Consider the following 26,024-nt stretch of genomic DNA (forward strand, 5'->3'; position numbering starts at 1 on the left):
AGAAAGAAAAAAACCCCTAATGCCGTCACTAAATTTTTTTTATGGCACATAATTTGAGCCTAATACGAACTCCCTATCTTGATTATAACAAAAGTTATGGCTCGCCGAAAAAAAACTTAAAAACGGCGCAATAAATAGTTATTCAACGCGAAATCAAAAAAGAGACTTCGTATAAAGCTTATATTATGCGTTTTAAAAAAACTCAATCGCCCGCATAATGGGTTTTTTCCCCTATCTATAATAGTTTTTTAAAAAAAAAAAAAAACCTTCAAAATTTGACAAAAAATTCGGATATTTAATTTTTTTGCTCGAAAACTCTTATTGAGAGAAATGAACTCCCTATCTTGATGATAACAAAAGTCATGGCTCACCGAAAAAAAAATAAAAAAAACGGACCAAACATGTCATCATAGAGTTGAAATAAAATGTTTATAAGGCTCCAAAAAAAGCTTTGAAAAACTCTATTGCCTTTTTTTTAAATATGAATAATGTTTTCGTTAATTAACGGTTAAATATGTCTAAACAATAAAAATAACAATGGCCCTAGCCGGAGTATTGAAAATTTTTAATTTTCAACGGGTAACGCTGGCCACATGCCCCAACAAATGTTACCAGTTCGTTCTTTTTATTCAAAATTTGAAGAGATAACTACTCAATTAAAATTAAATTTATTTTCATTATAATTTGTATTAATTTTATTTATATTTTTCAGTCTGTAACATGTGAGATTACGAGGCTAAAATTGACTCAATATTCAATAATATTGAAATCTTAAGTTATCTAAAGTTAATCTATCGGGAAAATATTAAAAGATATCATCCCGACAAAAATCCTGAAGATAAAAGCAACTGAAAAAACTCAGTATTTCATGAATATATATACATAAAATAAAAAGTATACATAAAATAGTAATAGAAGTGTTCGGCTGACTAGTTGTTCAATAAATAAATATTTATATAAAATAATATTCTGTGTTAAGTTTTTTAATTAGAATTTTATTTACATAGAACCTTAATATTATAACTAATCAATAAATTTAAAAATTTCTATCATAATTGTTAATGACTGAATGAACATAATAGTTCACTCGGAATGAGAGCGAAAAAGACAACTAGTCAAAAATATATTAATGCAACGAGAGATCTTTCAATTACTATTTATTAGAATTATTAAAGAAGTTTCACTTCCCTGTGCGTACAATAACACACATCTTTTTTTTTTAATATAATTTATATATAATGAAAGTGTGGTATTATCTACCCGCATCGACACGTCAATACAGATTGATACAGATTGAAAATATATTTCCTTGTATAACGGACTGAGAGTTGTCTGATGCTGGGTAGAAGTGTGAGTGAGACCCACGCTATTCAGGAATAGGGTCCTCGATATTTTTTCCCCTTCTTAGAAAATTTATGGGCCTTTCTTGCGTGAATATGTCGTGACAGTGTGTATTTGCCTGTCATAGTGTCTATTTCATAGACATACTGTTCAGTCAATTTTTTTTTATTGTGAATGTTTTTTTTATTTATTATAGTGGATACTCCAAATTGTAATCATAAATTAATTTTAAACATGAAGGAAGGACATTTTCACTCTTCATCTTCAAATATTTTAACAATTGCGAAAATGATTAAGGAAATAAAAGAAGCAGCGAAATCGCCTGGAACACCTCAGGTCATTTATGATAGAATAGTTCCAATGTAAGTTTCCTACATACTTTTCGATTCATATAATAAATTCATAATGAAATCATTTTTATTGATTTAAATTATGCAAGTGAAATTTTAATTTTTATTTATGAAATCTTTGACTTTTGTATTTTATTAGCAACCGTGATGCTGCTCGCTTTATTGCATTACAAAGAGCTGCTTATATTATAACTCAAGAAAGAAAGAGTTATTGGATAACTCCTGATAAAGAAACTTTAGAAAGTTTAGCAACAAAACTGAAAGAACATCATCAATTCAGAGACTATTTTCAAGAACTACTTTTTCCTGCGACAAATCAAGAAGGAACTATCCTTGTATTTGGCGATAAGAATGTGATTCAACGAATAAATAATGCAAAAGCATTCTATATAGATGGCAATTTTAAGGTCAACTGATTGAATCAGTTTTTAAATGAACTGTAATATCCGGCGGTAAGCCGCATAAACTTTTTTTAATTTTAATTTTTAATTATTAGAAATACTATTCAGGGTGCATTTCGATACCCCTAGCTCCATCTTACAGAGCGTAAATATATTACATCTAAGGGAGCCAGAGGTTTTACACCCTCAGCATTTTGCTTGAGCTGGCACTATTGCCAAGCGTATATACCGCCAGTTTTAAATATTGAAAATTAGATATAAATTAACATAATGACTGATATCGACAAAATCCTAAAAATATAGGGATTTTCTCGATACCACTCATGTCATAATTAAATGATTAGAAATTATTTTAAATAATGATTGAAAATCATAAGATTTTCCTTGACCAATAAAAAATAAGTGACATTAGGAAAGTGGAAATGGACCAAGGAGGAAAACCGAATATCCCTGAAGGATCTCCATCTGCCCTTATAGTCTCAGAGTATCAAGTGATATTGATCGCTAGATCTCGGTCACTTGATCAGTGGTAGTTTTGACCTACACCAGCTCTTACAGCTCTAATAGCTTAGGCACTTTGCCTCGTCGAATTTAATTGCTTTAAAAACTAAGAATATTTTTCTACGAGTCAGCACAAACTGTAAGTTATCCTTACTCAATATTTTATTGATTATTTTATCAAACTATTGTGTTAACAATATTTGAGTAACATTTTGTTACTTGAATTATCAATTTAAATTCATCAAATTCATTGCAAATTTAACTTGTATTAAATTACGACCGCATGGTCTGAATTTATCTTGCTCGTGTAAATTGAATTCAAGACACGCTTTGTGTTGAATTAACTAATCAAATAAATATTGAATAATATAAATTACAATTTGCTGCAGTAAAAAATCAAGTTATTCATTTAAAATAATTGAATATTTAATTATAAAAATTTACGACCTCGTGGTCAGTTGTTTGGTCTAGAATACGACCCATAAAGTACAGTGAAAAGTTTCATTTAATTGTTCTATTTAAATACAAACAACCCTAGCGGATGCGTCGACACCTATTCGATCGGAATTTGACTCTCCAATGTAGCATTCAGTCGACAGCGATTTGACAGCCATTCGACAGCATATATAAAACGTAATTCACGAGCACCGGACAAAAAAATGCAAATTTATCATTAATACAGTCCTTCATGATGTTTAAACAATTAAAAACAATGAAAAATGAATAAATTAGACACCTCTCAATTCGTTGTCAAAAGCCCGTCGATTTAGTGACAAAATATCTCGGTAATAATGACCGAGTCAATTACCGATGAATGGTCTGAGGCTCGAGAGCTTTCCGACTCCAGTTGATATGCGAATCATGTCAATCTAACCTCTCTACCGTGTATAATTTAATCTCTTATTTAATATTAAATACATGTAATAGTCGAGGTTTCATTCAGTTTAAGTTATTGTCATTATAATCTCATATTCATTTTATATTTTTCCAACTCATTTTGAGTATCCGGTGCTTGTGAATTACGTTTTATATATGCTGTCAAATGGCTGTCAAATCGCTGTCAGTAGTGTACCTAATAAAGTTCTGGATCAGAGGGAGGTCGAAAAAAGGTAGAACGGCGAGGGGACACGGGACTGCAACTTGGTTGGTAAAACAGAGATGGTAAAGAAATTTGGCATTCCAATTCCGAGTTGTTGATAATGCAGAGATGGTAAAGAAATTTGTCATTTGATGGTGTGAAATCCCAATTGTCATGTGTCGGTAATACAGATTTGGAAAAATTTTCTTCTTTTAACGTGCGATTTCTCATGTCCCATGCCCCATGTCATAGATCTTATGTACCATATATCATTTGATGGTATGAATTCCCAATCTCCATGTGTCGGTAATACAGACTTGACCGGAAAAATGAAATTTTGTCATTTCAACGTGCAATTTGTTATGTCCCATGTCCTGGGGCATAGCGCAAATCTCAAGTCTCATGTCTCATGTCCTATATACATGTATATTTTTAAATTGGATGTTGCTGTAACTAGGAAAAAATGAAAATTAAAAAAATTTTATTGTATTCTCGGATGACACATGAAACTTTCATCGCGGTCAGTAATGAAGATTTCTACTTTACCGACTGATGGTGAAGTAGATTTTCTAAGTTTCGGGAGTCAACCAAATATGCAAAAAAAAATTTTCAGAAATTTTAAAAAAAATTTTTCAGAAATTTTAAAAAAAATTTTGGAAATTATCCAAAAATATTTTTTATTTTAGATCGACTCCTGAAAATTTTTTTTGTCAGCAATAAATTTACTCGAAATTTTAATCTTTTATAATTATTCATTCATTTTTCAATACTATCATAGGACTGTAAGCTGACGTCATCATTCAGTTTTTTAACTTGAATATCAATTCAACATCAAATTCCAAAAAACTGATTTTCGTAGAATGTATTCAAAGATAAAAAATAGAGAGTCATCAAAAAAGTAAAGTCAACTATATTTTTTATTTTTCTAAAATAATATAAATCACGTCCAACGTGAAGACAATGATTTAAACGGGGCATCGAAACATGATCCATGACGTACAGCAAGCACGCGCGGTCATTGTAGATCCATTGTCGTAATCATGCATCGCTTTTTATTTTTTGCTGACTTTGCACATTTTTATTTTTCTTTTCAAGACAAATGTTTTGTTTTTTTTATTTATTAAATATATTTTATGTTGATTGCACGGTAAATTATTTATCTTTCATTAGTCAGTGGTCAGTTGATCTCGCGGCAACTACTTTCTTCTGATTATTAAAAAAATTATATATTCAAAAATGTATTCTATTGAAAAGTGTGAGAAGCTTGTTAACATTTCAAGTGCGGGTTATTTATCTGCAAATACTATTGAAAATATTTATCGATGGATCAAATGGGGTAATGTAAATGTAAAACTATTGAATAAATTTTTGAAAAATTCAGCTGATTCAGTGGGTGTAAAAAAAAGAATACAACTAGTGGTAGTTAGACTCACAACTATAGTTGAAAAGTTACAAGTGAAAAGAGAAAAAACATTACATCATGGTGCCGGTATGAGCACTCATCATGATGAACCGGCATTACATGACAGAGTAAAATAGAATGACATGGAGAATATTTTTAAAGGCAATATAGTAACTGGAAGTGTGACAAACCTTTATCATATAAGAATTGAAGATTTTCTGAGAGATGCCCAAACTGTTGTCAGCAAAAAACTAAAAGCTTTTTTGAAAAAAAAAATTAATCTCAAGATCAATTAATGTTTCCATTGTGAATATGAGGGTTTGAAAGATGACAAAGAAGTGAGAGAAATTAAATCATTTAATACGAAAAATGCTGTTATACTACCAACGACAAACCTCGATGAATGGTTCGATGAAAATTTTTATGATCTTATATTGAAGAATAGAGGAATTTAATCTTGGTATTTCTGGTTGAAGCTTGAAAAAAATTCAGAGCATTATCTTCACTGTATGCAAATATCGACCGTTGCGTGGTGGTGATTCGACATTTGTACAGATGCCTGCTGACATTGAAAAAAAAAAGCTGTGCTGAATATCAAAATAGAGATATTCTTTGTTTTTTGTGGTGTGTGACTGCAGCTTTACATCCTGCACAAGAAAATGTGTGCCGTGTTGCATCATATCCACATTTTAGTACAATATTATCATATAATGGAATATCTTTACCAATGAAGCTGCGAGACATACCAAAATTTGAAAAACTCAACAATTTGAAAATAAATGTTTACGCAGTTATTTCAAATAATCAAAAAAAAAGTATTATTGCTCCTATATTTTTGAGTGATAGTATTTGTGACAGTCGAACGATTCATCTGTTGGCAGTCAATAAGAACGGAAATGACAATAAAAAAAAAAGTTACCATTACTAATGACAGTATTTTTGATGATGAATATTTTTCGGCTGACGATGATGATGATGATGACAATAAAATGGAAGTTGATGAAGAAAATGAATATGAAAACTATGTTCAAAAGCAGAAAAAAGGAAGAAAAATTTTCCATTTTGCATAAATCAAAAATTAATTACGTCTCATCAGCTTACAAGTCAGACAAGGTAACGGTCGTTTATATATATGTGACAGATGTCTTGATCATTTTTCATCGGAAATATTTTTGGAAAAACATTTAGCTGATTGTTGTCAAATTAATGTAGCACGAATGATTATGCCAAAAGAAGATGATAATATATTAAAATTTAAAAATCATCGGTACAAAGAACTCGTACCTTTTGTCATTTATGCTGATTTAGAATGCATTCTCAAGTCAATTGATAAAACAGAGTCTAACGAGCATATTCCACACAGTGCTGCATATTCGTAAAGTGTAGTTTTGATAACTCATTATCATACTACAAAATGAATCGTGGTGAGAACTGTATTGACTGGTTCATCAAAGAATTGGAAAGTTTAGCTCGTCAGATTAATGATATTATCTCGAATATCGTACCAATGGAAAAATTGACTGTAAGACAGGAGCAAGAATTTCAAAATGCACTAATATGTCATATATGTAAAGAGACTTTCTACGTGCAAGACGTTAAGCATCATGATCACGATCATTTCAGTGGAAAATATCGTGGCCCAGCTCATGCCAGGTGTAATATTAATCATACAAAGTCTCACACAATACCTGTAGTCATGCACAATTTATCAGGTTATGACTCACATTTTCTAATACAAGGACTTTGCAAGACATTCGAGAGTCAAATACACATATTACCAATAAACAAAGAAAAATATATTTCATTTACAAAAAAAGTGGATAAAACTGTTGTAAAATTGCGATTCATTGACTCATTCAGATTTTTGCCAAGCAGTATTGATAAACTCTCATCTGATTTGAGTAATGATCAAAAAATTATAACACGCAGTGAATGTAACAATGGATTCTTTGATTTATTGTGCAGGAAAGGTGTATTTCCATATGAATTTATTGACTCATGGGAAAAATTAGATGAAAAAGCTCTTCCATCAAAAAAAGAATTTTTCTCAAAATTGAATAATTCTGATATATCAAATGCAGACTATGAACATGCCAAAAATATTTGGGAAAAATTTGAAATAAAGACATTGGGAGAATATCCAAATTTATATTTGAAAACTGATGTTCTTTTGTTGACTGATATTTTTGAAAATTTTCGTTTGAGCTGTTTATTAACATACAGCCTAGACGCACTTCATTATTTTACTGCACCAGGTCTAGCATTTGATGCAATGTTAAAATATACAGGAGTGAAACTTGAACTTTTGACAGACCCAGCAATGCATCTTTTCATTGAGAAAGGAATTCAAGGTGGTGTTGCACAATGCATGAATCGATACGCAAAAGCCAACAATCGGTATATGGGTAAAAAATACAATCCTGAAGAAGAAGAATCATATATCATGTATTTTGATGTAAATAATTTATATGGTGCTGGCATGAGTCAATATTTGCCTTATGGAGGTTTCCAATCGGAAGACAATTTAAATATTGATGTGACAAAGATATCTGATGAAGCTGAAATTGGATATATCTTAGAGGTTGATTTAGAATATTTGAAAAATTTGCATCATTATCACAAAAATTTACCATTATGTCCAGAACTAAATTTGGGGCTTGGCATGAAGTTAAATAAAATTTATCGAGTATTAAAATTTCAACAAAGCCCATGGCTGAAAAAATATATAGATCTTAATACTGGTATGCGTCAGCAAGCAACTACTGATTTTGGTAAAAATTTTTTCAAATTAATGAACAACAGTGTATATGGAAAAACAATGCAAAATGTGAGAAAGGAAAAAGATGTGAAATTGGTGACAAAATGGGAAGGTCGCTATGGAGCAAAATCACTGATAGCGAAACCAAATTTTCACAGTTGTTCAATTTACAAAGATGACTTGCAATTATTGAAATGTGAAGAGTTAAAATAGTTTTCAATAAACCAATTTATTCAGGGTTTACAATATTAGATCTATCAAAAATTTGGATTTATGATTTTTACTACAATTATATTTAAAAAAAATTCGAAGATGAAGAGGCCAAAGCACTGTATATGGATGCTGATTCATCAATTTTATTGTTTGAAGTGCCTGATATTTATGAGAAAATGAAAGAAAATTTGGAAAGATTTGACACATCAGATTATCTACCAAATAATATTTATGATATGCCAAGAGTCAACAAAAAAGTTATTGGTCTGATGAAGGATGAAAATAATGGTAAAATTATGACTGAGTTTGCTGGCTTGAGAGCCAAATTATATAGTTATAAAGTTATGAACATTGATGATGATAAAACTTACAAAAAAGCAAAAGGTGTAAAAAGTTCAGTTCTAAAAGACATAAATTTTGATAATTATATGGCGTGTCTTTTCGATCATCAAATATTGAAAAAAAATCATTATTTAATACGAAGTAAGGATTACCAAGTACGTACTATTGTACAGAGTACTCAGGTGGGCTGATGATAAACGAGCTCTTAATCAAAATGGTGGAACTGATACCTTACCTTAGGGCTATGACCCCGAATAATCATAAATAAAAATATATATACTTATTATAAATAATAGTTATAAAAATATATTTGAAAAAAAAAGCAAGTAAACACATCTTTTGTTTGATTTAAAGTGCTGACGTTTTATTTTGTAAATTATTTTATAAACAAAAATGGAAATATGATACTAAGTTGAGCGAGTTATATTGTTCATATTTCGTTGAATTTGAAGTAGAAAGTGCTCACGTTTTATTTTTTTTAAAACTATTTCTATGAACAAAATTAGAAATTTGATACCAAAGTGCGCGCGTCTTTACTCTTTTGTATATGAGTACCAAAGAAAAAAAATATTTCAGTCTTGAATAAGATTTCAGTCATAATGGTTGAATATATTGTTGATGTTCAAGGATTTTATGATACTGATCAAAGTTTTATTGTGAAAGAATTTGCAATAGCAAATTTAAATCAAGAAGATGATATCAAGTCGGTAGTATTCAAGTTTCTATGTGCCATGAGTACATTATTATCTGCTTGCAAACTGACAAATAATTGGTTAACAAACAATCATCATGGACTGTTATGGAACTCAGGAGATGTTGATTATGCTGAACATGGAAAAATTATAAATGATAGCCTTGAGCCATCAATTTACGTATATGGAAAAGGTCATGAGAAAAAAAAAAGGCTCAGCAATATTTTAAAAGACGATAAAACTATTATCGATTTGATTGATATGGATTGTCCAGCACATGGCAAACTACCAACTAAGGTATGTCAAAAAAACTATGTTCACCATCTGAGTTATCATAGTAGAGTATAGGGAGAGATAGCGGGCAGCGTGCTGTTAAATGGTATACGATCCACGAAAAAACCGGTTTTGGGAGTCGTTTTTTTACCTGCCCCCTTTCCCTCTGTGCCGCTTGCTCGCGTTCCCCCCTCGAGCACCTACAAACTCCGCGGGGCCCATACGCGACTACCCTGATAAAGTACCCTCAAAAAAACTACCCTTAAAAAACTACCCCTATTATTTTATTTATTATTATTATTATTATTATTTATTATTATTATTTATTATTATTATTATTATAATTATTTTTTTATTACATATATATTTTTTTATTATTTATTTATTGTTATTATTATTTATATATGTACGTATGTATATATATGAATAATAATATTATTTTTTTTTTTTAAATATTATTTTGTGATGTGTGCGCGCGCATAGGTGCAAGCAGACTACAAGCAAAAGTGTCAGCAGAAGTGTGAATGGAAAATGTGTGTGAGCCAAACAAGTGTTAGTGTAGGGCGGGTCTTGTTTTGGTAGTGTAAAATGTTTATAGCGCTGCAGCGGCAGCAAAAGTCCCAGCAAAAGTTTGAATGGAGAATGTGTGTGAGGTAAGTATGTGTGTCGAGAGAGAGAGAGAGAGTCAAATATGTGTGAGTGTAGTGCAACCATGTTCTGTAAAGTGTCTATAGCGCTCCAGCGGCAGCAAAAGTCCCAACAGAAGTTTGGATGGAGAATGTGTGTAAGTCAAGTACGTGTTAGTGTAGGGCGGCCATGTTTGTAGTGCTAGTGTTCAAATCAGACTCTGTGTATTCGTATATACGAATATTATTTCATAAACAACCCTTATTATTTAAACATTGATATTAATGGAAAATTATTGAACAACCCTTATTATAAACAACCCTATGATTCGAATATCTTTATTAAATGCACTTGTTATTTCATAAGAAAATTCTTTCATATACTTATGTATTTAAAAATTTAATTAATTTTTTATTATTGAATGACTTTACTGTTTATTTTATTATTGTCATATTATATACTACTGTACATCTGACATAGAAGTTCCAATGGATACTAATATATCTATGTGACATGTAAGCAAAGCAGCAACTGACTTTTAAATTCATGCGCACGCACCCAAAAAAGCATGAATAATATATAGATATACTGTCACTGTAGTATAAGGCATGGGGACCCATATGGTTGTTTACATATTTTTGAATGTAGAACACAAGTGTTTTGAAATATTTTTATAAGAGTTAAGACATCGGTAAATGACACTTAACATTTATAAGATATTATTCAATGATACTTTAAATACTTATTATTAAGTTTTCCAAACTCTCTCTACTATTTAAATAATATTATTAACATTATTCCTATTATTATTCGATGAATATTTTATTGTTATTATTTTATTATTATAAAAGTTATCTTTTTAACTGGAGCTATAATTTAAATATAACAATAACTATATATGTAATATCATTTCAATATTTTTTAATTTATTATTATTATTATGATTATCGTATTTTTACTTTTATCAATGTAAATATGGGTATAAATAATGTTATTTTTATTTTGAATACATTGGAGTTTATTATCATTTCATATTATTATTATCATTATTATTGATATTATTATTATTTATAACCATCAAAGTGAGCTCTTTATGAACTAGGACTATAATTCAAATATAATAATTATGTTATTATTATTTTGATATTCTGAAATGCTTCATCATTCAATATCATTAAGATGATTATTAATAGAGTTACCTCACCAAACTATATTTTTCATTTAGATAAAATAATTATTACATATCTGATATTTTTTTATTATTTTAATATTTTTAAATTTTTATCATATGACTTTGTGTATATGTGCCATCCCTTAATAAAGTCGGAAGATACTTGTACGCACCATGCGACGAAAAACACAACTAAATGTCTATAGTCGTTTATGAGAGGTAAGTGTATAGTGTTCAGGAGTGTATATACTGTGTAGTCAGGGGCGTACATATAGCTGAATGTACAAATTAGTGTTTTTCATTATCACTTTCATATAATTCATGTATAGATGTACTTACACACCTATGGTTAAATATGTATTTTATCCCTTTTAACTAGATCGACTATCAATAATAATATGTATTTACAAGTTATCAAACATGTATTACATAATTTTAAAAAAACTATAATTGATAAATATTTTAATTCAAACTTTACTTTAATATCAAAGTCCAATAAAAAATGAAATTTAATCTGATACTGAAGAATGTGATTGTTATTATATATTTGAATATTCTTAATTATTCTTTTTAACAATTATTTTTTCTTTTCTGATAGATATGTATGGGAAATATTTACAGACACACACACACACACGCAACGTGTATTCACTTGTTTGTATTTTTGAATGAAATAATTTTTTTGAATGAAGTAATTAAAAGGTGAAAATAAAATTCCCTACGATTATTTTTTTGTTATATTATATTTATTGTTATTATTATAATTGAGATATATTTATTATCATATCTACAAAATTCAAAATGAAATTAATTCTTATATTTGGAAAAAGAATTCACTGTTTTTACTTTATAAATTTCTTAATTTAAATGCTTTATAAAAACTTGAATAGAAAAAAAAAAACATCTGTTATTCTTAAAATGACTCATCTTTACATGAGAGAAATTGATATTATTTTTATGTAATGAAAAATTAAATAAGAAAAAACAATATTCACACTTGAAGGAAATCGATATTATAGACATGATATTTTCATAGATTAATTTAAATTTTTTAAAAAATCAAATGAAGAAAAATATTTTTATAAACTACTTGTTAAGAGAAATTGATATTACCAACATGATGTTCCATATATTAATTTAAATATTTTACAAAATGAAAAACAATAAATTATTATAAATTATTACTCTCAAGAGAAATTGATCTTACCGACATAATACTTTCATACCCTAATTTAGATGTTGTACGAAATTAAAATAAAAAACAATAAATTTTTATAGATTAATTATCTCAAGAAAAACTGATATTACCGACACACCGATTTATATATATAATCAAAAAAGTAATACAAGAATTAAACCAAACACAATTATCATTTGAAAATAAATTCCTTATTTATACGTTAGAAATAAATATGAGCATTTTATCTGAACATATATTGAAAAAAATTAAAATATATTTATAAATATACCAGCGTAAAAAAAAAAACTTATTATACATTTCTATTTATACTACCTTCCATTCACATTTGTTAAAAAGAAAAGTCAATAACCGAAATAATGATTTGTTAAAGAACTTATGTCGAGCAGCTGTCATTGTTTGATTTAATATCAAACATGTTTCATTATTTTATGATTCTTCAGGTTTATTATTTACAAGTTCAAAATTAAACAATTATTTTATAATTATTATTTTACTTGTATTACTTTATTATCAACAATTGTTCAATTCATGAAATGTTTAATATGTAATTTTTTATTTGTTCAAGTATATTCACTTCAAATTTATAATTTTCAAAGTATTAAAAAAATTAGAATCAAGACATATTAAGTTTTTAATATTTAACATTGTAAACTTTTATTTTAATTTTGTTCTAACTTTTTTAGTAAAATCGTAAAATATTTATTTTATAATTTTTATAATGAAAAAACATTCACTAATAATTTTTGAAGGAAGAAAGAATTTATTATATTTATAATTTTTATTTTTACTTTTTCAAAACAATTTTCTAATAATTTTTAGAAAATAAATTTACGATAATTATAATTTTATTTTTTCAATTTTTCAAAACCATTCACTCATATTTTCAGAGAATAAATTTACTATATTTATAATTTTCTTTTTCAATTTTTTAAAACCATCCATTAATATTTTCTAAAGAATGAATTTAATATATTTTTAATTTTTAAAACAATTCAGTAATATTTACCAAAGAATAAATTTAAGATAGTTATAATTATTATTATTATTAATTTTTCATAAACACTTACTAATATTTCAAAAAAAAAAAAAAATTGTTACACTTATTATTATTACGTTTTTTATTTATTTATATTGAAAAATATTATTTCTAATATTTTAAAAACATATATTAATATCTTCTCGAAACGATTTACTACAGCGATAATTTTTATATCTTTATTTGATTTGAAAACATTTACTTATATTTTTTGAAGAAACAATTAACTACAATTGTAAGTAATCCAGTTTTACTTTTTTATAAATGAAAAATTTATTTTCAATATAAAAAAACTACAAGTAATATTTGAAAAAGAAAACAATTTACTACAGTTATAATCTTTATATTTTTACCTGATGATATCAAAATTATTTTTAATATTTGAAAAAAAATTATTAATATTTTTTCAAATACAATTGTAAAAAAGTTTATTTTCTTTCTTCACATTAAAAGATATTTAATATTCGAAAAAATCATTCACTAACATAATTCCGAAAAAAAAAAAAAAATATTACTAAAATAAAAAATAACTAAAATAAAAGTAAACAATTTACTACAGTTAATTTTTATATCTTTATTTGATATCAAAATTATTTTCAATATTCTAAAAACATTAATATTAATATTTTTTTACAATTGTATTTGAAAAAATATTTATTTCTCTTTCTTTACATTAAAAGATATCTAATATTTGAAAAATCTTTCATTAACTATCACTAACATATTTAAAAAAAAAAAAAATATTACTAAAATAAAAAATTTTTAAATGACAGAAAAAAAATAATGAAACATTTTACGATAATTCATTCAAGCAGATACATTTTAATCTGATTATGCATTTGAATTCAAATACTTGATAGGTATTGGAGGTGGACAAGGTTTTGGTTCTTGATTTAATTTTTTAATTTTTGTTAATGCTAAATGAGCAGCTTTTCTTTTTGCTTCATTTTTTGTTCGAGCTGATGCAATAGAGCTATAGTCTTGCATAGTAACTTGATTGAGTGGATAACGGATCGGATAAGTTACTTTTATTGTAAATAATGGATCATGCTGTGGACCTTCACAATTTAATTGTTCATATTTTGGAAATGAATTTTTTTTATGACAGTATTCGTTCAATACTGAAACAGGATTATACCCCAAGTAACTATCATTTTTATTTTTTTATTCGGTGTTGATTTTCATTTTCGTCTTTACTAATTAACATCTTTATTTTATCCATCATCTTTATACTGGCTTTTTCAATTACTTTTTCTTTTGTATTTCCAACCACAGTAACTTCTATTTTTCCAATGAGTAATAAACATATAGTTTTTTTACTTCCATCACGCATTGCTTCACCAATCTCCTTACGTAATTTAATGTTGTTGAATGAGCAAAATTCTTTTAATAGGTTCCAGCGTCTGTTGTTGTTGTTGTTGTTTTGTTGATCTATAACAAAATAATAATTAGTACTACGTCTTAGTATAGCTTACACTGATTTTATTATTTTTACAAATGCCATGCTCATGAAAAATATACAAGTAAACTGAACTAGAAAAATAAACATTACCAAAAACTACGCTCAATTTAACATTCTAATTTATAACAACTATTGGATAAACTACTTTTTCATATTTATTTAAATATGTACGCTCAAAGAAAAAATATTTTAAATATTAGCGATTCTATTGTAACATGAATATATTTCATATATAATTAAAATGAGTAAATTATTTTTTTATAGTTGAAAATATAGGTAGTGAATAAAATATTTACTTTTTTATATATTTAAGTATAACTACTCAGAGAAAAAAATTATTATCTTTATTGTTACATTGATATTTTTTATAAATAAAAGTTGGATTCAACAATTAATTTTTAAAGTTGAAAGAATATACCTACTGAATCAATAATTTTTTATATCATAAATATTTTATAATGAGAACAACTTTATTATATTATTATATTCGAATATACACAGTCAAAGAAGAAATGATTTTGAATGTTACTGTTCTTACATTAATATATTCCATATACAATTTATTTAAAAAAATTAATTCTTAAAGTCAAATGATTGACACTGGTAAAAAATATTTTTTAATAGAATTATGAACTAAACGTATATGTATTATAAATAAAAAAATAGAAATAAAAAAACAATTAATACTTTACATAAAAATAACCTATCTACATTCAAACTTTAGCTAAAATAACCATGCGCATTTAAAGTGTACACTCAGCTGTCATTCGATGAAGCTCTACTATACTAAGTCACATAGTAGTTTTCGTATGTTTCAAATCTCTCAGCATTTGAATTCTAAAGTATAACTATTATAAGTGGTATACTTTTCTTTTATTTTTTTTTTATTTCAAATATGATTAAGTTTTTAAGACTATCATTCTTTATTTTAAAATCATTTTTGTCTAAATTATTATATTTTATTAGACTATATAATTATATTATAATTTATTCATATAATTTCTTTCAATTTATTCACATATTTTAACCGATTATTTGTTACTATTTTTTTCTATTTTAATTGATTTTAATTTCATAAAAAATTTTCTTTGGTAATTATTCATTTATAATTATAATTCAACTATTATAATACTATAAATTTATTTTCTTGTAGATTATTTTTGATTCAAAAATTGCAATAGAAACTTTTTATTTGAGAAATTTTATAACAATTTTATATTTATAAAATTTTATTTTATGCATGTAATCATAGTATTATTTATTTTATAATTAAAAAGTTATTTTTTATTCTGAAATATTTCATTCAAAAATTTTCTAAACTTTTATTTCAATCGATTAATTATTATTTGGTTAATACTGATTAGAATTATTTATAATTTATAAAAAATTATCTTTAAAATATTATTTTTATTTGAGAATTAATAATTTAGTTATCTTTTATTAATTTATTAATAATGTTATAGTAAAAAGATTTTGTTGTTATTTATAGATTAAATTTTTTATGAATGAAATATTTGAATTATACAAGTGTTTAAAAAACTGATAAATTGAGAAAGATTTTGTATCTGTTTAGTTTTAATGATGGACCACATCAATTTATAATAGTTAATATTTTGAGTTATGCTTTCGCGAATAAATAAAAATTTCGAATAATATACATACAATCTACGTTATAGCTACTACATGAAAATTTATTCAGTATAAATTGATAACAATTCAAAAGTAAATGTAAAATATATCTTGTAAATTATATTTAAAGCTAGCAACAAAAATATATTCTGTAAAATGCTTTACTCAAAAAAACAATTGACTAAAGAATCTATTTTTAATTTGTATTATAACCAAACAAAATGCAGTGCAAGTTTATTCTCAAATATTTAATTTTTTATTAATTGTTGATAATATTTTCATAAAACAATCGAATAATTCTTGTTAATCTTTATCTAATACCATCTACTCTGCCACTTTTATTATAATTATTATCCTACTATCAAATATATAAATATATAAAAAATACAAAAGAACATTATGCAAAAATATTTTTATGAAGGTAATACTTTTTAAAATAATAATATTTCCAGCAAAAAAACTTGAAGAAAATAGTTTATAAATAAAAACACTAATAAGATAATAGATACACTCATAAATGTCAAATGTAAAAAATTAGTACTTACTTTTGATAATTGAACTTTGTACGATAACACACTGATAACTGATAGTAACTTTTTATAACTAGGTTAATAGATATATAAAATAAATTAATTGATATTTAGGAATTTAAAATAACTTTGAATTTACGTGTGATTTCAAGTAAGGATAATATGTGACTACCATAGAAAGGTCAGTTACGAAATGCAATGTAAATTGGGGCAGGTAGATAGGTGAGTAGTGGGAAAAGGGTCTAACTTATTGAGACTGTTTTATTGGAGAGTATACAATACTTTTTTCTATGATTGGATGGGATCTACTATTGAATTACACGCCTTCATCACATGCTTAGTATATTTCTCATGTTTTCGCAAAATAAGTTCAATTTATGTTTTGATAATTTGTCATTGAAATTATTTTAAAGTTGAAAATAAGTTGATCTATTCCGATAGATGTTTATTAAACCTTTTGTTTTATTTTTGTATAAAAATTATCATAAAATTTTTTATATGAATTTTATATTATAAGTTTTTTTATTATATTCAATTATTAGAATTATTATTACAATTCATTCTCAACATTAACTATTTTTTTAACTTTTGGTTGAGTGTTAACTATATCAATACATTTTTTATTTTTTTATTTATAAAATTATTATTTTTTAATATTTTTCTATACAAAATATCATTTTTATTTTACATTAATATATTTCTTTGTATATATCTATATTCTTGTGAATGAGTGTCGATTTTTTTATGTATAATTTAATTATGTAACATAGAACTTGATTTTATTATGTTAACTATTATTCGATAAAAATTATATCACATAAAGATATTTATTCAGTTTTTTAATAATGATATAACAAAACTTGTACATTCTTCACGATCAAATAAGTTACAACAATTCCATAAATATATTAAATTATTTAATTCATTATATATAAATATATTAATCATATTAGATTATATTATATGTTATACAGAGATGAGAATATACTAATGTTCAGAAAGAAAATATCATTTTATTACTTTTTAAGAAATTTTTAACAATAATTATATATTAAAAAATATATATTCGATATATTTATCCACAAAAAAAAATATAAAAATAGTTTTAATGGAATTTATTTACATTTAACTTTTTAAATTTTGTAACAATTATTTATAACAAATACACAAAACTAAAATATTGAAGTTTTAATTATATGTCTTTAATAAATTTAGATGAATAGAATGCATTCAAAAATTATATCATAAAAAAAATGAATAGTTTAAATAATTTATATTTTTATTATTTTAATAAAATATACAAAGTGTTATTCAAATATATATATATATATATATATATTTCTAATAGAATAGGTATTTAAAAAACCTGAAAAGTAGTGAAATAAACTATCTCAAATATAGTACAGAAAACCAAACGTTGTTAAGTCTTTTCGAAAACACATCAAGAGATGTCAGAATAAAAGACTATTGTTCACAAAGACATAGATACGTAATTCTAAGCCCACCATGAATTTCCACTGAATTTAGCATTTCTAAATTATTTATATAAAGAAACTGAATACATCTTTTGATGATTGTATTTTATAGTTTGTTAAATTTTTTATTCTTGTTAGAATATTCTTACTAGAATTATTATTTTTTTTTCTCATCTCCATATATTTATGTAGTATTTTTTGTTTTATATATATACAGAACATTATTAAAAAACTAATATTCTAAAGTTTTTTTCATTATACAGATTTTATAAAATTATATACACATTATTATTATATACACATTATTATTATATTTAACATTTATTTATTTATTTATATATTTAGGTATATATTTAAAGATTTATTATTATATATATACATATTATATACATTGTATTTATTTCTCAACACCTGCTATTGGAGTCTATTATAAATAATTTTTTTGATAAAAGAAATAAAAATGATATTTTGTATAGAAAAATATTAAAAAATAATAATTTTATAAATAAAAAAATAAAAAATGTATTGATATAGTTAACACTCAACCAAAAGTTAAAAAAATAGTTAATGTTGAGAATGAATTGTAATAATAATTCTAATAATTGAATATAATAAAAAAACTTATAATATAAAATTCATATAAAAAATTTTATGATAATTTTTATACAAAAATAAAACAAAAGGTTTAATAAACATCTATCGGAATAGATCAACTTATTTTCAACGTTAAAATAATTTCAATGACAAATTATCAAAACATAAATTGAACTTATTTTGCGAAAACATGAGAAATATACTAAGCATGTGATGAAGGCGTGTAATTCAATAGTAGATCCCATCCAATCATAGAAAAAAGTATTGTATACTCTCCAATAAAACAGTCTCAATAAGTTAGACCCTTTTCCCACTACTCACCTATCTACCTGCCCCAATTTACATTGCATTTCGTAACTGACCTTTCTATGGTAGTCACATATTATCCTTACTTGAAATCACACGTAAATTCAAAGTTATTTTAAATTCCTAAATATCAATTAATTTATTTTATATATCTATTAACCTAGTTATAAAAAGTTACTATCAGTTATCAGTGTGTTATCGTACAAAGTTCAATTATCAAAAGTAAGTACTAATTTTTTACATTTGACATTTATGAGTGTATCTATTATCTTATTAGTGTTTTTATTTATAAACTATTTTCTTCAAGTTTTTTTGCTGGAAATATTATTATTTTAAAAAGTATTACCTTCATTAAAAATATTTTTGCATAATGTTCTTTTGTATTTTTTATATATTTATATATTTGATAGTAGGATAATAATTATAATAAAAGTGGCAGAGTAGATGGTATTAGATAAAGATTAACAAGAATTATTCGATTGTTTTATGAAAATATTATCAACAATTAATAAAAAATTAAATATTTGAGAATAAACTTGCACTGCATTTTGTTTGGTTATAATACAAATTAAAAATAGATTCTTTAGTCAATTGTTTTTTTGAGTAAAGCATTTTACAGAATATATTTTTGTTGCTAGCTTTAAATATAATTTACAAGATATATTTTACATTTACTTTTGAATTGTTATCAATTTATACTGAATAAATTTTCATGTAGTAGCTATAACGTAGATTGTATGTATATTATTCGAAATTTTTATTTATTCGCGAAAGCATAACTCAAAATATTAACTATTATAAATTGATGTGGTCCATCATTAAAACTAAACAGATACAAAATCTTTCTCAATTTATCAGTTTTTTAAACACTTGTATAATTCAAATATTTCATTCATAAAAAATTTAATCTATAAATAACAACAAAATCTTTTTACTATAACATTATTAATAAATTAATAAAAGATAACTAAATTATTAATTCTCAAATAAAAATAATATTTTAAAGATAATTTTTTATAAATTATAAATAATTCTAATCAGTATTAACCAAATAATAATTAATCGATTGAAATAAAAGTTTAGAAAATTTTTGAATGAAATATTTCAGAATAAAAAATAACTTTTTAATTATAAAATAAATAATACTATGATTACATGCATAAAATAAAATTTTATAAATATAAAATTGTTATAAAATTTCTCAAATAAAAAGTTTCTATTACAATTTTTGAATCAAAAATAATCTACAAGAAAATAAATTTATAGTATTATAATAGTTGAATTATAATTATAAATGAATAATTACCAAAGAAAATTTTTTATGAAATTAAAATCAATTAAAATAGAAAAAAAATAGTAACAAATAATAATCGGTTAAAAATATGTGAATAAATTGAAAGAAATTATTATGAATAAATTATAATTATAATTATATAGTCCTAATAAAATATAATAATTTAGACAAAAATGATTTTAAAATAAAGAATGATAGTCTTAAAAACTTAATCATATTTGAAATAAAAAAAAAATAAAAGAAAAGTATACCACTTATAATAGTTATACTTTAGAATTCAAATGCTGGGAGGTAGATTTGAAACATACGAAAACTACTATGTGACTTAGTATAGTAGAGCTTCATCGAATGACAGCTGAGTGTACACTTTAAATGCGCATGGTTATTTTAGCTAAAGTTTGAATGTAGATAGGTTATTTTTATGTAAAGTATTAATTGTTTTTTTATTTCTATTTTTTTATTTATAATACATATACGATTAGTTCATAATTCTATTAAAAAATATTTTTTACCAGTGTCAATCATTTGACATTAAGAATTAATTTTTTTAAATAAATTGTATATGGAATATATTAATGTAAGAACAGTAACATTCAAAATCATTTCTTCTTTGACTGTGTATATTCGAATATAATAATATAATAAAGTTGTTCTCATTATAAAATATTTATGATATAAAAAATTATTGATTCAGTAGGTATATTCTTTCAACTTTAAAAATTAATTGTTGAATCCAACTTTTATTTATAAAAAATATCAATGTAACAATAAAGATAATAATTTTTTTCTCTGAGTAGTTATACTTAAATATATAAAAAAGTAAATATTTTATTCACTACCTATATTTTCAACTATAAAAAAAATAATTTACTCATTTTAATTATATGTGAAATATATTCATGTTACAATAGAATCGCTAATATTTAAAATATTTTTTCTTTGAGCGTACATATTTAAATAAATATGAAAAAGTAGTTTATCCAATAGTTGTTATAAATTTGAATGTTAAATTGAGCGTAGTTTTTGGTAATGTTTATTTTTCTAGTTCAGTTTACTTGTATATTTTTCATGAGCATGGCATTTGTAAAAATAATAAAATCAGTGTAAGCTATACTAAGACGTAGTACTAATTATTATTTTGTTATAGATGAACAACAACAACAACAACAATAACAACAGACGCTGGAACCTATTAAAAGAATTTTGCTCATTCAACAACATTAAATTACGTAAGGAGATTGGTGAAGCAATGCGTGATGGAAGTAAAAAAACTATATGTTTATTACTCATCGGAAAAATAGAAGTTACTGTGGTTGGAAATACAACAGAAGAAGTAATGGAAAAAGCCAGTATAGAGATGATGGATAAAATAAAGATGTTAATTAATAAAGACGAAAATGAAAATCAACACCCAATAAGAAATAAAAATGATAGTTACTTGGGGTATAATCCTGTTTCAGTATTGAACGAATACTGTCATAAAAAAAATTCATTTCCAAAATATGAACAATTAAATTGTGAAGGTCCACAGCATGATCCATTATTTACAATAAAAGTAACTTATCCGATCCGTTATCCACTCAATCAAGTTACTATGCAAGACTATAGCTCTATTGCATCAGCTCGAACAAAAAATGAAGCAAAAAGAAAAGCTGCTCATTTAGCATTAACAAAAATTAAAAAATTAAATCAAGAACCAAAACCTTGTCCACCTCCAATACCTATCAAGTATTTGAATTCAAATGCATAATCAGATTAAAATGTATCTGCTTGAATGAATTATCGTAAAATGTTTCATTATTTTTTTTCTGTCATTTAAAAATTTTTTATTTTAGTAATATTTTTTTTTTTTTTAAATATGTTAGTGATAGTTAATGAAAGATTTTTCAAATATTAGATATCTTTTAATGTAAAGAAAGAGAAATAAATATTTTTTCAAATACAATTGTAAAAAAATATTAATATTAATGTTTTTAGAATATTGAAAATAATTTTGATATCAAATAAAGATATAAAAATTAACTGTAGTAAATTGTTTACTTTTATTTTAGTTATTTTTTATTTTAGTAATATTTTTTTTTGGAATTATGTTAGTGAATGATTTTTCGAATATTAAATATCTTTTAATGTGAAGAAAGAAAATAAACTTTTTTACATTTGTATTTGAAAAAATATTAATAATGTTTTTAAAATATTAAAAATAATTTTGATATCATCAGGTAAAAATATAAAGATTATAACTGTAGTAAATTGTTTTCTTTTTCAAATATTACTTGTAGTTTTTTTTATATTAAAAATAAATTTTTCATTTATAAAAAAGTAAAACTGGATTACTTACAATTGTAGTTAATTGTTTCTTCAAAAAATATAAGTAAATGTTTTCAAATCAAATAAAGATATAAAAATTATCGCTGTAGTAAATCGTTTCGAGAAGATATTAATATATGTTTTTAAAATATTAGAAATAATATTTTTCAATATAAATAAATAAAAAACGTAATAATAATAAGTGTAACAATTTTTTTTTTTTTTTGAAATATTAGTAAGTGTTTATGAAAAATTAATAATAATAATTATAACTATCTTAAATTTATTCTTTGGTAAATATTACTGAATTGTTTTAAAAATTAAAAATATATTAAATTCATTCTTTAGAAAATATTAATGGATGGTTTTAAAAAATTGAAAAAGAAAATTATAAATATAGTAAATTTATTCTCTGAAAATATAAGTGAATGGTTTTGAAAAATTGAAAAATAAAATTATAATTATAGTAAATTTATTTTCTAAAAATTATTAGAAAATTGTTTTGAAAAAGTAAAAATAAAAATTATAAATATAATAAATTCTTTCTTCCTTCAAAAATTATTAGTGAATGGTTTTTCATTATAAAAATTATAAAATAAATATTTTACGATTTTACTAAAAAAGTTAGAACAAAATTAAAATAAAAGTTTACAATGTTAAATATTAAAAACTTAATATGTCTTGATTCTAATTTTTTAATACTTTGAAAATTATAAATTTGAAGTGAATATACTTGAACAAATAAAAAATTACATATTAAACATTTCATGAATTGAACAATTGTTGATAATAAAGTAATACAAGTAAAATAATAATTATAAAATAATTGTTTAATTTTAAACTTGTAAATAATAAACCTGAAGAATCATAAAATAATGAAACATGTTTGATATTAAATCAAACAATGACAGCTGCTCGACATAAGTTCTTTAACAAATCATTATTTCGGTTATTGACTTTTCTTTTTAACAAATGTGAATGGAAGGTAGTATAAATAGAAATGTATAATAATTTTTTTTTTTTTTACGCTGGTATATTTATAAATATATTTTAATTTTTTTCAATATATGTTCAGATAAAATGCTCATATTTATTTCTAACGTATAAATAAGGAATTTATTTTCAAATGATAATTGTGTTTGGTTTAATTCTTGTATTACTTTTTTGATTATATATATAAATCGGTGTGTCGGTAATATCAGTTTTTCTTGAGATAATTAATCTATAAAAATTTATTGTTTTTTATTTTAATTTCGTACAACATCTAAATTAGGGTATGAAAGTATTATGTCGGTAAGATCAATTTCTCTTGAGAGTAATAATTTATAATAATTTATTGTTTTTCATTTTGTAAAATATTTAAATTAATATATGGAATATCATGTTGGTAATATCAATTTCTCTTAACAAGTAGTTTATAAAAATAATTTTCTTCATTTGATTTTTTAAAAAATTTAAATTAATCTATGAAAATATCATGTCTATAATATCGATTTCCTTCAAGTGTGAATATTGTTTTTTTCTTATTTAATTTTTCATTACATAAAAATAATATCAATTTCTCTCATGTAAAGATGAGTCATTTTAAGAATAACAGATGTTTTTTTTTTTCTATTCAAGTTTTTATAAAGCATTTAAATTAAGAAATTTATAAAGTAAAAACAGTGAATTCTTTTTCCAAATATAAGAATTAATTTCATTTTGAATTTTGTAGATATGATAATAAATATATCTCAATTATAATAATAACAATAAATATAATATAACAAAAAAATAATCGTAGGGAATTTTATTTTCACCTTTTAATTACTTCATTCAAAAAAATTATTTCATTCAAAAATACAAACAAGTGAATACACGTTGCGTGTGTGTGTGTGTGTCTGTAAATATTTCCCATACATATCTATCAGAAAAGAAAAAATAATTGTTAAAAAGAATAATTAAGAATATTCAAATATATAATAACAATCACATTCTTCAGTATCAGATTAAATTTCATTTTTTATTGGACTTTGATATTAAAGTAAAGTTTGAATTAAAATATTTATCAATTATAGTTTTTTTAAAATTATGTAATACATGTTTGATAACTTGTAAATACATATTATTATTGATAGTCGATCTAGTTAAAAGGGATAAAATACATATTTAACCATAGGTGTGTAAGTACATCTATACATGAATTATATGAAAGTGATAATGAAAAACATTAATTTGTACATTCAGCTATATGTACGCCCCTGACTACACAGTATATACACTCCTGAACACTATACACTTACCTCTCATAAACGACTATAGACATTTAGTTGTGTTTTTCGTCGCATGGTGCGTACAAGTATCTTCCGACTTTATTAAGGGATGGCACATATACACAAAGTCATATGATAAAAATTTAAAAATATTAAAATAATAAAAAAATATCAGATATGTAATAATTATTTTATCTAAATGAAAAATATAGTTTGGTGAGGTAACTCTATTAATAATCATCTTAATGATATTGAATGATGAAGCATTTCAGAATATCAAAATAATAATAACATAATTATTATATTTGAATTATAGTCCTAGTTCATAAAGAGCTCACTTTGATGGTTATAAATAATAATAATATCAATAATAATGATAATAATAATATGAAATGATAATAAACTCCAATGTATTCAAAATAAAAATAACATTATTTATACCCATATTTACATTGATAAAAGTAAAAATACGATAATCATAATAATAATAATAAATTAAAAAATATTGAAATGATATTACATATATAGTTATTGTTATATTTAAATTATAGCTCCAGTTAAAAAGATAACTTTTATAATAATAAAATAATAACAATAAAATATTCATCGAATAATAATAGGAATAATGTTAATAATATTATTTAAATAGTAGAGAGAGTTTGGAAAACTTAATAATAAGTATTTAAAGTATCATTGAATAATATCTTATAAATGTTAAGTGTCATTTACCGATGTCTTAACTCTTATAAAAATATTTCAAAACACTTGTGTTCTACATTCAAAAATATG

The 26,024-nt window shown here is 23.8% G+C and overlaps 2 protein-coding genes across 2 annotated transcripts; both read left to right on the forward strand.

The window, feature by feature from the left end:
- Positions 1–1,575: 1,575 nt before the first annotated feature.
- On the forward strand, positions 1,576–8,044 carry LOC122850420. Its single transcript, XM_044149571.1, has 5 exons — positions 1,576–1,703; positions 1,831–2,087; positions 6,262–6,448; positions 6,934–7,478; positions 7,593–8,044. The coding sequence occupies exons 1-5, from the start codon at positions 1,576–1,578 to the stop codon at positions 8,042–8,044; spliced, it is 1,569 nt and encodes a 522-aa protein (XP_044005506.1).
- An 11,521-nt stretch (positions 8,045–19,565) lies between these two features.
- LOC122850421 lies at positions 19,566–22,426 on the forward strand. The gene is made up of 2 exons (XM_044149572.1): positions 19,566–19,604; positions 21,824–22,426. Exon 2 carries the CDS (start codon positions 21,824–21,826, stop codon positions 22,424–22,426), a length of 603 nt encoding a protein of 200 aa, XP_044005507.1. The 5' UTR covers positions 19,566–19,604.
- Positions 22,427–26,024: the final 3,598 nt, after the last annotated feature.

This window comes from Aphidius gifuensis, linkage group LG2 (assembly GCF_014905175.1).
Source record: "Aphidius gifuensis isolate YNYX2018 linkage group LG2, ASM1490517v1, whole genome shotgun sequence".
Lineage (NCBI taxonomy): Eukaryota > Metazoa > Arthropoda > Insecta > Hymenoptera > Braconidae > Aphidius > Aphidius gifuensis.

Excerpts from the sequence above, each read along its gene's own strand:
- LOC122850420 (XM_044149571.1), top strand. The coding sequence starts at position 1,576 with ATGAAGGAAGGACATTTTCACTCTTCATCTTCAAATATTTTAACAATT. Across the intron at positions 2,088-6,261 it reads AAAAGCATTCTATATAGATG|CTGATTGTTGTCAAATTAAT; the intron begins GCAATTTTAAGG and ends AAAAACATTTAG. Across the intron at positions 7,479-7,592 it reads AGCCAACAATCGGTATATGG|ACAATTTAAATATTGATGTG; the intron begins GTAAAAAATACA and ends TCCAATCGGAAG.
- LOC122850421 (XM_044149572.1), top strand. The coding sequence starts at position 21,824 with ATGAACAACAACAACAACAACAATAACAACAGACGCTGGAACCTATTA.